Source organism: Arachis ipaensis, chromosome B08 (genome assembly GCF_000816755.2).
Source record: "Arachis ipaensis cultivar K30076 chromosome B08, Araip1.1, whole genome shotgun sequence".
NCBI lineage: Eukaryota > Viridiplantae > Streptophyta > Magnoliopsida > Fabales > Fabaceae > Arachis > Arachis ipaensis.
In genome coordinates this window covers 113,395,744-113,410,041 of record NC_029792.2, presented here as the reverse complement: position 1 = coordinate 113,410,041, position 14,298 = coordinate 113,395,744, and the positions used below count along the sequence as shown (strand labels likewise).

Genomic DNA, 14,298 nt, shown 5'->3' with positions numbered 1-14,298 from the left:
AATATAAAATTTTAAATATTTAAAATTATATATTTAATTTTTATTAATTTTATTTTATATTTAATTAAACCAATTTAACTACGGTTTAATTTTAATTAAACTATTAAATTATTAAATCAGTTACTCAACCGATTTGTTGACCAGTTCGGATTTTACAACCTTGCCTAGCACTACTGCACTGCCCTCTGCCCCCACTAAAGCCTAACCCTAACACACACATCACACTCTACAGTGCCGCACTTTCCAACCTCCACTCTCCAGGTTAATCACACTCCTCACGCTCCCACCAGAGGCTCACCACTCTTTGCGGGCGGCGGATTCCATCACAGTCGCGCCCCCATCCAGCCCACAACGCTCTCGTGCATTTTGTTCTGCGTCGCTCCTTTCCCAGTGCCGTCGTGGTCTCCATCCAGCGTCTTCGTCGTCTCTCCGGTTTCGGCCCCGTCGTCTTTGTCGTCTCACCGTCCAGCATCTCTCCGTCTCTCTTTGATTTCTTCTGCCAGAAGCTCTGTTGGCTGCTGCTGCTACTGGTTGCGTCGCTGGCGGTCCTGCTTGATTTTCTTGTCGCTGTCAGTGTTCTATTTCGAGTCTTCTAAATCTCTACACTTCTCATGGTTCTGTTATTATTGTTGGTTCTTAACTGATTTTTTGTTATGATTAGTTGTTTTTGGTTTTCTTATTGTTTTCATTATTAATTCTAATTTTTTGTCCTGATATTTTTTTCCTAATTATCTGGTTATGATTTTTTGTTCTAATTATTTGTGCTAAAAACATAAATTTATTTACAACGGTTACTTTTAACTATGAGTTTCTACTCACTGCTTCTGGCACATCTAATCACATATGAGTTTCTACTCTTTTTGCATATTGAGTTTCTGAAAAACAGCAAGAAGAGATAGAAAAAAATATGGTTACAAAGCCGTTAAAGTTTTCGGTTTTGACATTATATTTTTGGTTCCCTTCATTGTTTCACTTGCATTGGTTAGTTTCTTTTTTTTCTGAGGCGAAGCAAATGCTTCTTAGAATATCTTGGGCATATTTTAGAAGAATGCTAATATTAGGATATATGACTAATGTATATTAATTCTAATGGGGTATTTAAAGTATGAATGCAACTTTGTTTAACTTTGAATTATGTTAGAAATTGTGATATATGATTTAAAAACCAAAAAACCGAACCAAACCAATCCAATTATGTTTAGTTTGGTTTGGTTTGGATGGCTTCAGATAAAAAACCGAACCAAACTAAACCGATCAAATTTTATATTATTGGATCGGATGATTTTTTCGCTAAAAACCGAACCAAAAATCGAACACCACTAGTTGTTATTATACTGATCTAAGACTGAGATTATACTCGTAAAAATGCACAAGTCCGCAAGCTCATGTAAACTCTTATCACAGATTCGTACATGCATTGAATTATTCATCACAAATGTAGTTGTTATTATGCTTAACTTGTTTCTCCTAATATATTTAATGGTGACATATTGTCTATTTTGATACGTTTCTTCTTTGTGCAGATAGTTTGCTCATGCTTTAGTGGTACTAGGAAGGGGAATGATAAAGACTTTGTCACTTCCCTGCCAAGTATGTGTATATATATTCTGATTTTAGTTTTATTCGTCTTCCATTTTCATGCATTTTCTTCAATCCCATTCTCCGTGTTTACAAAAAAAAAGGAAGATATTTTTCCTGCTATTTTGCATGGAATGTGTAGAATGTTTGGGGATAAGGGGAGTCATGGTATCAACATCAACAAGTGTTGCATATGGAACTTGTTGCCATTTTGCATGGATAAGTGTGGAATGTTTGGGAAGATGGTGAGTCATAGCTTCAACATCAACAAATATAGCATATTGAACTAGATTTTCATTTTATTTCTTTAAAGTTTAAATAAATTTTATGATTAAATCAAGAATTAGTCTCTTCTTTTCTTTCTGATTCTGCTAGTAATTGAATTGTTATCCTTCTACGAAAGGTACTTAGATTCTCTTCCAAAAGGTTCGAAAATCATAAGTGCTTTAATTGTAAAGAAACAATGATGGAACTCAGTATTACACAACCTGACGATTGGCATCTTCACCTCCGTGATGGTGACCTACTTGAAGGTGTCATCCCTCACAGGTAATTTGATTTCTAATAGAAAAGACTTGTTAAACTCCATGCATTTCTTGCTGTTTATTTTTGTAGGATGCCTAAAGAGCCTTGGACATGGTCTATTATTATTTAGCTATGACTGTGCTAACTGCTTTTAAAGGAAACAGAAGTGAATATTAATTAATAAATGTTGCTTCTACAGTGCCAAGCATTTCGGAAGGGCAATAGTGATGCCCAATTTGAAACCACCCATCACTACTACTGCAGCTGCTTTGGCTTATAGGGAGTCCATTCTGAAAGCATTGCCTAAAGATAGCAGCTTCACTCCTTTGATGACCCTTTACTTAACAGATATGACAAGCCCTGATGAGATTAAACGTGCAAGTGAGTATAATTTGTTTATATGTGAATCTAAACAAAATATTGCCAATTATCTATGCAATTTCAAGTAATAAAAAAAGCGTTGGTGGAGATAGTAAGTATGTTTAATTGATGTGTCTTTGTTAGTATAAGGTATTATGTTTTACTAGAAGAATTTTGTTAAAATTAACTTCTTTTACCTTTTACCTTATCAGTTCTATTTCATATTTCCAACTGTGTCATGTTGCTACATGACATGCTAACATGATATTATCTTTGCTGTCAAGCATTTCTTATATCAAACACAATTAGCCACTACATAAAGAAGTTTATGGTAATAACGAAGGGGTGACTTCTATTTTATTATAACTTTTATGAGGTGAAATTTGAGATGTAATCATTGGCAGATATTTAACCAGTTAGTAGCTATGGAACAAATTATATATGATCCGTAAGTGTCAAAACAGATAGAGTATGGGATAGAAGTTAAGGAAACCTCTACGCATAATTAACATAATCTGATATCATAGTTTAATATTGATCTTAAGAAACAGTACTAGTGTTTAAGCAAGTATGAAAAATATATTAAAAGGCTATAAAGCAAGTAAATATCCTGTGCAGATGGGAGCCACCCTCCTTAGAAATTGCTTAACTGGCTCCAAGCATATTTTTTACTCATTGAACCATGCGTCTTTTCTCTCAATTTTCTTCATAAACCCACATCTCTTCCTAGTCAGCATTACGGCATTATTAGCTTCTTGCTGTCCTCCCTAATTCTTCCCCCTACTATTCTCACTCCTTTCTCCTGAGTCAGGTTCCTCTACTCTGGGGCCAATGTTGCTTGGAGTAGACTTCGGTAATCATGAGTTTGAGCCTTTTTTTTTTCTTTTCTCTTTCTTTAGACGACAACAATTTCTTGATGACCATGCCATTTATTGCCCTTTTCTTATGCATAGTGGAGGCTTTCAGCTTTGTCCAATGGAGCAAAGGATCTAGCTTAATGTTTGTGTACACAACTACTTGATATAAAAAGTATAAAATTTTTGTCGTTCACATGGAAATCAATGGTTTGATTGTCTAATTTCATGCTATTCTCTATACTTATTCAACGTTAGCTTGATTCTTCTGACTATAGTACATTATTTATGCTAATTGTATTTGGAAGAAAAGAGTGGAGCTGTTTATGGTGTGAAGTTGTATCCTGCTGGTGCTACCACAAATTCTCAAGATGGTGTTACAGATCTTTTTGGAAAATGCTTTCCTGTTCTTGAGGAAATGGTTGAGCAAGATTTACCATTACTGGTACGTATTTTCCCTCTCTATATGTGTGTGTATGTGAGTTGATGAATAACAATTCATTACGTGCTTTTAGATGACATGCTTGCCCCAATTGTAGATAGTGATTCAATTTCAGCTACAATGTCATTATTCTTATGACTAATCACACCATGTCTGAATTATAATACACCTTTTCCAATGGAATTTATTATATTTGACGCCAATATCACAATATGCCCCTCTAAAATTGTGTGCAAATACTTGAAGACTTTAACTGTTGTCTACGTTGTGCTTGGCTTGCCCAATAGTGTTTTACTCTCTTTTTGCATGTTGATTTGTCTATTGTCTATAATGTACATAAAATTGAAAGTTCGTGTTTGTACTTTCTTATTTGCAAATCAGTGTATGTGACAGGTTCATGGAGAAGTTACAAGTCCAAATGTTGATATTTTTGACCGGGAAAAGGTTTATATTGAAACAATTTTAGAGCCTTTGGTTCAAAAGCTTCCACAACTTAAGATTGTAATGGAGCATATTACTACCATGGATGCTGTCAAGTTTGTTATGTCTTGCAAAGAGGGTACCTTATTTCGATATCTCGAAAGAGCTTTCTCATCATTATGCTGTGATGTTCTAAAATTTTACTAATGTATGGTTTTCCTTTCCAGGTTCTGTAGGTGCAACTGTTACACCTCAGCATCTTATCCTTAATCGCAATGCTTTGTTCCAAGGTGGTTTGCAGCCTCACAATTACTGTCTTCCAGTTCTCAAAAGAGAGATCCATAGTATGTAGCTTTATTTGTTCCCCTTAATGTATAGATTTGTAACAACTTTACATGTTACGTCAGTTCTCATGGTTATGAAATTGAAGTAATTTTTTAAGGTCATAAATGAATCCATGGTTTGCTTGTATTATATTTAGCGAACATCTCAGTTTTTCATTGATCAGATTTGATGTTATTCCTACAATTAGAAAATATTGGCTTTTTGTGGCTGCTAGCCTGGAATGGCCTTCCAACATCAATTTACATTTTGAAGGCGAAACTTATAGCTTTGCTGTAAAGAGAAGTCTTATTGAAGAGTTATGGAGTCTATTGAACAGACTCATACATAATTAGCTTGAAATATCTGTTGCGAACTTGTTAATCATTTTAATTATTATTAAATTAATTTCTAATTCAAAACCATATTATCTTACCTTGAACTCTTTTTTTTTACTCTCCATAGGACAGGCTATTGTTTCGGCTGTCACTAGCGGAAGTAAGAGATTTTTTCTCGGAACTGATAGTGCTCCACATGAAAAGCGTAAAAAGGAATGCGCTTGTGGATGTGCTGGCATATTCAATGCTCCTGTTGCTCTATCAGTCTATGCCAAAGTCTTTGAGGAGGTGCAGACTTTCATTTTTATGTCTACTTATATTTCTTTAACAATTATTAGGGTACACCTTTTCATTTTTCATTTTAGCAATTTGTGTTTTCCGAGACCAATATGTCACTTTCAAGTTTCAAAAGATTTGCAAACTAGTTTTGCTGAGTAAAATTCCAAAATTTCACTTCTAGGTTTTCTCCTTATGCGAAATTTCCAAATATCCTTTTATATTTTGCAGTGAATATCAATAGACATACATATAATTTTAGTACTATCATGAATTCATATGCATGCATGACTCGTGCATTAATCTTGTTTTTCCATGAGATGTAAATGAAAAAGCCCACACTTTACATGCTACCTTGCCTATGAAAGCATGTTAATTTTTATACTATCTTGAAGTTACTTTTTACATGTCGCAGGCTGGTGCACTGAATAAGTTGGAGGCCTTTACAAGCTTTAATGGGTCTGACTTCTATGGCTTACCCAGAAACAAGTCAAAGCTTACTCTAAAGAAGGCTCCATGGAAAGTACCTGAACTGTTATCTTTTCCGTTCGGAGACATCGTTCCCATGTTTGCAGGCAAAACCCTTGAATGGGAGGTATCCCTTAATTGACTAGCATTCTTCCTTTTTGACCAAAATCACAAGTATATTTTTTCCAGAGAAAATCCTTAACGAGCCGGGAACAATTGACACTTTAAGTGGAAAGTGTACATTATTTTGGCATAATAAAATAAATTGCTAACTTTTAAGAAATATATTCATGATTCATGCACTGTTTAGACCAAGGGGTTTGTCTGCACTGCAAGGTGACTGTTCTTACAAGACTACAAGTTACATAATTGGTTCTCTTTATTCGTTTTTTGCACCCTTAAGTTTTGCTCTTAATGTGCAAATGCTCGTCTTGCTATCATTAACTCTTGAATTAGATGATATGTTCCAATGGCATCTTACATAATAACTATAACATATTATATTCAACAGCCCTTTTACGAGGTGTATTTATGTGTTACTTATGTGTTATAACTTGCAAATGAAACTATGGCCACTCATACCATTTTATGTTTCTTGTTTAAATGCATACTTGGTCCCTTGAAAATTTTTGGTCCGTCTTTAATTTTTAATTTGTTGGCTTGTATTATGAAATAGTCGGCTAAAATTTTATCTCTTTTTTATTTAATAAATATAAAAAAATAAAATATTTCTAGACATACGAAAGAGTTGGAAAAGTTGCATAATTACGCAACAGATACTATTTTGCAAAGCTCTTGCTTTAACAAGTTGCACAACAATTTGCAATTTCCCCGGGAGAATATTGTGGAATGTCCTATTTTCATGAATGACTATGCTATGCGTAAACTAAAATCAGCAACCAAAATTTGTCATTAGTATAAAATACATGTTAGAATATAAAATACATGTTGAAAATAAGTTATACAACACATGTATTTATATACAAATAAATGGTGATTAATTTTGGTACTTAATTTTAGTGTAAAAATAGCATTTTTATTTCATGAAAATTTCTTTTGGAATAGGGTGTTGCAAAATCATAGTGGGTTTATTTTTTCCTCTCAAATAAGCCATTTTGCAATACATCATGACATTGATGCAGATTTGAGTCATACAAGGTGTTGTTTTTAGACATCGACCTAGTTTTAATTGATCTGTCATAAAAATGAGTTGTTGAGGGTCTAATTGAATCTATTCCTTTATTTGGGTTAGGATGACTATGTGCATAGGTGGAGTTATTTTTTTAAAATATCATGTGTAAAATATATTTTTTTGAGTTAAATTCTAAAATAATTCTTGAGATTGAGTGTGTGTGCTAAAATAATTATTTAGATCTTAATTGTACCAATTACGTCTATGAAATTGATAAGTATATCATATTATTTTCTGACCTACATTCCATTAACGACTTGGTGATGGGCTTGTAAATATGAATCTTTAGTGATATGTGTCACATGGTTTGACCACATGTAATAATGTGAAAACGAACCACTCAGTAACACGTGATATGGTGACGATGATGCAACATGCCACAATTTTATTTGCCCACGATGATGCAATATAATTTGTCCATATATCATCTGCTATGTTATCATTACAGGTGCATAAAATTGGTTTCCAATTTTGGCTTGATTTAGTAAAATTTTTATTTTTGAAAATTAACTTATAAAAGCTAGTTTTTAAAAGGGTTTTCTTAAACAAATAAAAAAATTATATTTACGTTTTTAGTTAAAATTCAATTTTTTTTACCGTTTTAGATATTATTTTTTTATTTCGCAGTCAAATACTATAACGCATTCAAAAATTGCGCAATTAAGGAAGAACACTATAGCGCATTTGTTGCCGGTGATATAGCAACAAAACAAATCTTGAACTATAGTGCAGGTTGCTATATAGCTGGGACCACTATATAACAAGCAATAATCAGATAACTTGTTTTTTTTATTAAATATAGAATTCTTTCAGTTATCAAATAGTCATCCAATGTTTATACTTATATTTAATTAAAAAAAAAATTNNNGTTCCCCATATATAACATATAATAATAGAGGAAAGCCGAAGGCAATCCTAGGACTTCCTCCAGATAATATCAAAGCTTATAAACAAGCTAAACCATAAGTGGCAACTGACTAAAGATCCTTCAGTCTAACTAATACTTCCCTTTCCAATTCCTTCAGACCTCCCAACCACCAACAGGAGTATAATGTAGCAAACACAGCTAAATCAAACAAGAGATATACAAATAGGAACAGATAAGGCATTTAGACAATTAGCAAGTAATATGCAGTCAAATAGGCAATCTCAAACAATTCATATAGTATGCATATGATGAATGCCTGTCCCTAGTGGCTGATGATATCACCTGTCGGTTATAGAGCCAACCCGACAAGTCCTGGTAGCTAACCATTGGACTGTCCCTCTGTCGTGTCTCCCCAACTCGAGTTATACTCAACAAATCGTGATCATAATCATGATCCATATCCATCACCCTCACTGGTGAATATTTATCAGGGTGAGCTCATCCAGGACTTTCACAGTGCCAGGCCACCCTGACGATATAGGGTCAAAAGAGTTTCGAGTCTCAACCTGGAGCACGTGGTGGCTAGCCACTGCTTCCTCCCAGGGAAACCCTCATTTCCGATAGTGGAAGTGCAAACATTCACAATTCATTCAACAGCATATATGCATTTATACTTAGCCATAATCATGGCTCCGCCGTAACACGGTAATGATCCAGCCATCCGGCTCACGGTTAAATCCATAACCAGCCAATTCATTAACAATTATGGCCCTTCGGCCCATGGCATAACAAGCACTTCCACCGCCATCCTCCGCATCTAACATAATCATCTTTGATCCTCATTGATCATTCCTTTTTCCCGTGCTTCACTCACAAGTTACCACATTCACTAGCTCCTTGTCTCATTGCTAGGCATATCATAATGATTTAAGACATAAGTGGTGAGATCGGAGGCTTAGAAGTATGAAATTTGGCCTTTAAAACTCAAAAATCAATTTTGGAATGAAAACAGGGCCACGCGTACGCGCACTCCACGTGCACGCGTGGATGGCCACAAAACTCATCGACGCGCAAGCGTCATACGCGCGGATGCGCGGATTGAAAAATAGCCAAACGACGCACAAGCGTCAGCCACGCGTACACATGGGTGCTCTTGCGCCCCAGGCACAAAACTGGCACAACTCTAGCACAACTCTCGAAAAAATAGCTGGGCATTTGGTGCAGCGCATCGACGCGCCCGTGCGCACCACGCGCACGTGTGGATGGTGCTTTCTTGCATAACGGTGCGTACGCGCCAAGCGCGCCTACGCGCGGAGGGTCATTCTGCTAAAAATTTTCTAAGTTAAAAGCTGCAGAATTCACAGATTCAACCCCCAATCTTCCGATGGACATAACTTTCTCATTTTAAATCGTTTTCCGCCCGTTTTTCCAGCGGCATGGACATCCCGGATTCAATTTCATTTCTAGACAAGTTTGGTACAAAACGGGAATTCGTAGTCCATGTTATGTCCCGTCAAAACATGCCCGAAAACCATGTTTTCATACAAAACCACAAGGTGCCATTTTCAAAACAAACCATTTTCAACTCTTTTCAAAATCTACCAAAACATGCGAATTTTGCCTTTTTCTAAATCAATCAAAATGTACCAAAATCAACATCAAGCCATCCTCAACTCACACATTAACACTTATTCAATGCCTATCTTAGGGCCACTAGCCTAAGTATTTCCTACCACATTACATATTAGATACGAGAAACCGAGACCATACCTTAGCTGATTTCCCAAGCTCAACCGGAGCACTTCCAAACCACTTGTCCACAATTCCTCTAGGTCTCAACACCTCCAAGAACATATTTTTACCCCCAAAAAATCCTTTTTCAAGCTTTCGAAGGTCTCAATCAAGCCCCAATATTCACATATACACAACCTAAGCCACAATCATCATACCCAAACATCATAGAACAATAAATTATACTAGGCTTGAGAATCTTACCACACCCAAGGTCCAAGGAGACAAGATTAACCTTCTCCTTCAAGAGAGTTGGGTCTTATAACATCAAAGAGCCCAAAATCTCAACATTTTTGCTCATGAAACTCGAAATCAAGGATGGAAATTCGAAGAGAAAAACGTGACTTACCTCAAGATTGATTGTATGGGTGTTGTAGAGCTCTCCACGATGAACGCGTGGCCGTAAATAGTGCGGCGATCGGAGCTCTAGATCAAAAGTTATGGTGGTTTGAAGATCAAGTGAGAGATAGAAGTTTGAGAGAGTGTTCTTCCCCTCCCTTACTCCATTTCAGCGTGTGTGTGTAACAAATGAGGAGAGAGAGTGCTGAAAACTAGGGTTTTGGTTTAGTTTAGTTGGGCCAAGGGCCCACTTTGGGTCCGGTTGGCCCGGTTTGGCCCGTTCGGTCCAATCTTGGTTCGATTTCTATAAAAATGGTACCAAAATTCTCGTCTCAATCTCCTCTATCATCTTTAGCCATAAAAGTCACATTTTTGGCTTTCTAGGATAAATTCTCATTTATGGGTTATTTAGCCGTTAATTAACCGGGTTTTACATTCTACCCACCTAATTGGAAATTTTGCCCACAAAATTCAAATTCAATTACCTGAGATTAAGTGCGGATAATCCGATCGCATCTCCGGCTCAAGTTCCCAAGTGTGTTCCTCAACACCGCCTCGACTCCATGCCACTTTGACTAATGAAACCTCTTTTCCACGCAACCGTTTGATACTAGTATCATCAATTCTGACTGGAGCCACTGGAAGCGTCAAATCTTCCCTTAACTGAACCGATTCAGGTTTTAACACATGGCTAGCATCAGAAGTGTACTTCTGAAGCTGCGACACGTGAAATACATCGTGCATGTTCGAAAGATGAGGTGGTAGAGCCATCCGATATGCCACCGGTCCAACCCTTTCCAAGATCTGAAATGGACCGATGTATCGAGGATTCAACTTCTTTGCTTTAATCGCCCTACCTACTCCCATGGTTGGAGTAACCTTAAGGAAAACATGATCTCCTTCCTCAAATTCCAAGGGCTTCTGCCTCTGATCGGCGTAACTCTTCTGGCGACTCTGCGCCATAAGTATCCTATCTCGGATTTTCTTGACTTGTTCAGTGGTCTCAGCTATCATCTCCGGCCCCAACAAGCCTTTCTCTCCAGCTTCATACCAACATAGTGAAGATTGACATTTTCTCCCATACAAAGCCTCATACGGAGCCATTCCGATACTCGCATGGTAACTATTATTGTATGCAAACTCCACTAACGGTATATATCGATCCCAACTCGCCGGTTGGACCAGAACACAAGCTCTCAACATATCCTCTAGTATTTGGATCGTCCTCTCGGATTGACCATCTGTTTGAGGATGGTAAGCCGTACTCAAGTTTAGTTGGGTTCCGAAAGCTTTCTGAAATGCACCCCAAAACCTCGAAGTGAAGCGAGGATCTCTATCAGAGATTATAGTAGCCGGTAGGCCATGAAGTCTCACAATCTCCTTTATGTACAACCGTGCTAGTTCCTCAATGGTGTAAGTCATCCGAATGGGTAAAAAGTGGGCTGATTTCGTCAGTCGGTCCATAATCACCCAGATAGCATCGAAACCAGTCCTAGTCCTTGGCAATCCTGACACAAAGTCTATTGCAATACTTTCCCACTTTCATTGCGGAACCTCTAAAGGTTGCAACATCCCAGAAGGTCTTTGATGTTCAATCTTCACCTTTTGACAAGTTAAGCACTTTGAAACATATTCCGCCACATCATTCTTCATGACTAGGCACCAAAACATCACCTTTAAATCATGGTACATTTTAGTACTTCCCGGGTGAATGGAGAATCCGCTTTTGTGTGCCTCCTTTGAGATATCTTGCCTCAAAGTGCTAACATCCGGCACAATGATTTTACCCTTGAATTTTCATAACCCATCTTTTTCTTCCGACACTCTCCACTGTTTTCCTTACTCGATAGCCGGTAACACCTTCCATAACGCTTCATCATTCTCATGGGCCTTTAGGAGTTCGGACTTAAAGTCACTTGAGATTTCTAATCGGCTCAAACACAAAGTTTCAGATACTTCTTGAGCACCAATTTTTAGACTCTCGAATCCCTTGAGCAACTTCTCCTCTTGAAGCATCATCCAAGCCGCATATAACGACTTCCGACTTAACGCATCCGCCACTACATTCGCCTTTCCCGGATGGTAATTCAACTCAAAATCGTAGTCCTTCAATAATTCCATCCACCTTCTCTGCCTCATATTAAGCTCTTTCTGATCAAAGAGATATTTCAAGCTCTTGTGATCGGAGAAGACTTGGAACTTAACCCCATAGAGGTAATGCCTCCACACCTTTAGCGCAAACACGACCGCAGCGAGTTTCAAATCATGCGTAGGGTAACTAACTTCATGCGGTCTCAACTGGCATGAGGCATACGCCACCACATTATGATGCTGCATCAGCACGCATCCTAGACCCTTTAGTGAGGCATCACAGTACACCTCAAACGGTTCGTTCGGCTTAGGTAACACCAACACAGGTACAGTGGTCAACTTTTTCTTCAATGCCTGAAAGCTCTCCTCGCACTCAGGAGTCCAAACAAATGGAGTGTCTTTGCGGGTTAACTTTGTCAACGGCAAGGCTAATTGTGAAAAGCCTTTGATGAACCTTCGATAATAGCCAGCTAAGTCCAGAAAACTCCTTATCTCAGTTATTATGGTTGGTTGCTTCCAATCTATCACAGCCTCCAAGCTGGATCTATAGCTATCCCCTTCTTACTCACCACGTGACCCAAAAACTTCACCTCACTCTTCCAAAACTCACACTTAGATAGTTTCGCATAGAGTTTTTTCTACTTTAGGATCTGCAACACGATCCTCAAGTGTTCCGCATGCTTTTCTTCAGTCTTGGAATAAATTAGTATGTCGTCAATGAAGACAATAACGAATTTATCCAGAAACAGACGGAACACTCTGTTCATATAAACCATGAATACTGCAGGAGCGTTCGTCAACCCAAAAGACATTACAGTATACTCATAATGACCATAACGAGTCCTGAAAGCGGTCTTAGGGATATCCTCACCTCTCACCCTTATCTGGTGATAACTGGATCGCAAATCGATCTTGGAGAAAACCCTAGCTCCTTGTAACTGATCCATAAGATCATCAATTCTCGGCAATGGGTACTTATTCTTTATCGTGACCTTGTTCAGCTGCCTGTAATCCACACAGAGCCGCATACTCCCATCTTTCTTCTTTACCAGTAACACTGGAGCACCCCACGGGGAAACACTTGGTCGGATAAAGTTCTTACCCAACAAATCCTCTATCTGAGACTTTATCTCGGCCATCTCTAACGGTGACATTCTATAAAGAGCACTTGAGATTGGTCCCGTCCCAGGCACCAATTCAATAGCAAACTCGACCTCTCGGTTAGGTAGAAATTCATCAATGTCATCGGGAAACACTTCCGGAAACTCACACACCACCAGAATCTTTTCCAACCTTTGATCATCACCCGAAACACCCGCGGTTAACAACATGATACCCTGACATTCGATTCCAGAATAGTTCACCATCATCGAATTTAAGTAATAATTATTCACCACGACCGGTCCTCCTGTATCTTCCGGCATAAAGTACACCGACTTTGTAGAATAATCAAGCAGGACATGGTTCTCAAATAACCAGTCCGATCCCAAGATAAGGTCAAGACCGATCATCGGTAAGCAGATTAAATTATGGACAAAATCACGCTGCTTGAACCTAAATGAAACTTTCGGGCATCCTAGCCTAGTTACCATGGCCTCATGGGTAGCATTATACACTTTTAGGTCATAACCTAAGGTTACGATCTTCAATCCTAACTCATGGGCTTTCTCAAATGCAATGAATGAATGCGATGCTCCCGAATCAAATAAAGCATTTAAAGTTTGACCAGCTATTTCACAGTTACCTCAGATAAGTGCCTCAGATCCCTCAGCACCTATAGCTGAAGTGGTGAACACCCGACCAGTCTGCTGTGCTTTCCCAGTACATTGTTTCTGCTTCTCCGGACAATTTGTGGCTTTATGCCCCGCCTTTCCACAATTATAGCACAAACCCCATCCGGCCTTGCATGGTGCTCCCGGATGGTGACTTCCACACCTAGTACAAGCTTGATCATTCTGAGGCTTCTTCCCAAACCTTTTCCCTTGGGAGTTGTTGTTGTTGGGCCTCCTAAAATAACCTCCCCTCTTGAAAGGTGGACCTCTAGGTGTAAAGCTCTTCCCTCGGTTCTGTGGAAATGATCCTTTGTGACTCCCTCTCTCAGCAGCCGCCTTCTTCACGCACTCTTCAGCAACTCTACACTTGTTCACCAACTCGAAGAAAGTTTTGATCTCCATTGGTCCCACTGAGCTGAAAATATCACTCCGGAGTCCTCCTTCATACTTAACGTACGCTGCCCTTCAGGTACCACCTGCGCTTGCAGTGCTCGTTCCATGGCCTGAAACCATGTATCGGCCTCAGTCGGGCTAGTGGTTCCCTTGAACTTAGGTGGATTAACCTTCAAAAAGTTTGCCAGTGTCATCGGGCCCTGAACTCTACATCCGTCATTACCATTGTTGTTCATCTGTTGACCAAGAGCCTCAGCAGTGGCTTGCATA

General features: G+C 38.4%; 1 protein-coding gene across 13 annotated transcripts in view; it reads left to right on the top strand.

Annotated features, from left to right (window-relative positions):
* The window catches only part of LOC107613184 (dihydroorotase, mitochondrial), a 16,343-nt gene extending 10,242 nt beyond the window's left edge, over positions 1–6,101 (top strand). Inside the window, exons 1-9 of one of the 13 annotated variants that reach the window (XM_016315056.2) lie at positions 229–569; positions 1,524–1,590; positions 1,982–2,127; positions 2,303–2,484; positions 3,626–3,762; positions 4,153–4,318; positions 4,407–4,523; positions 4,966–5,126; positions 5,530–6,101. In XM_016315056.2, the coding sequence (XP_016170542.1) occupies positions 1,561–1,590; positions 1,982–2,127; positions 2,303–2,484; positions 3,626–3,762; positions 4,153–4,318; positions 4,407–4,523; positions 4,966–5,126; positions 5,530–5,724 (1,134 nt within the window). In that variant the 5' untranslated portion in view covers positions 229–569; positions 1,524–1,560 and the 3' untranslated portion in view covers positions 5,725–6,101. The other 12 variants (XM_021109730.1, XM_016315061.2, XM_021109734.1 and 9 more) reach the window with 12 other exon arrangements.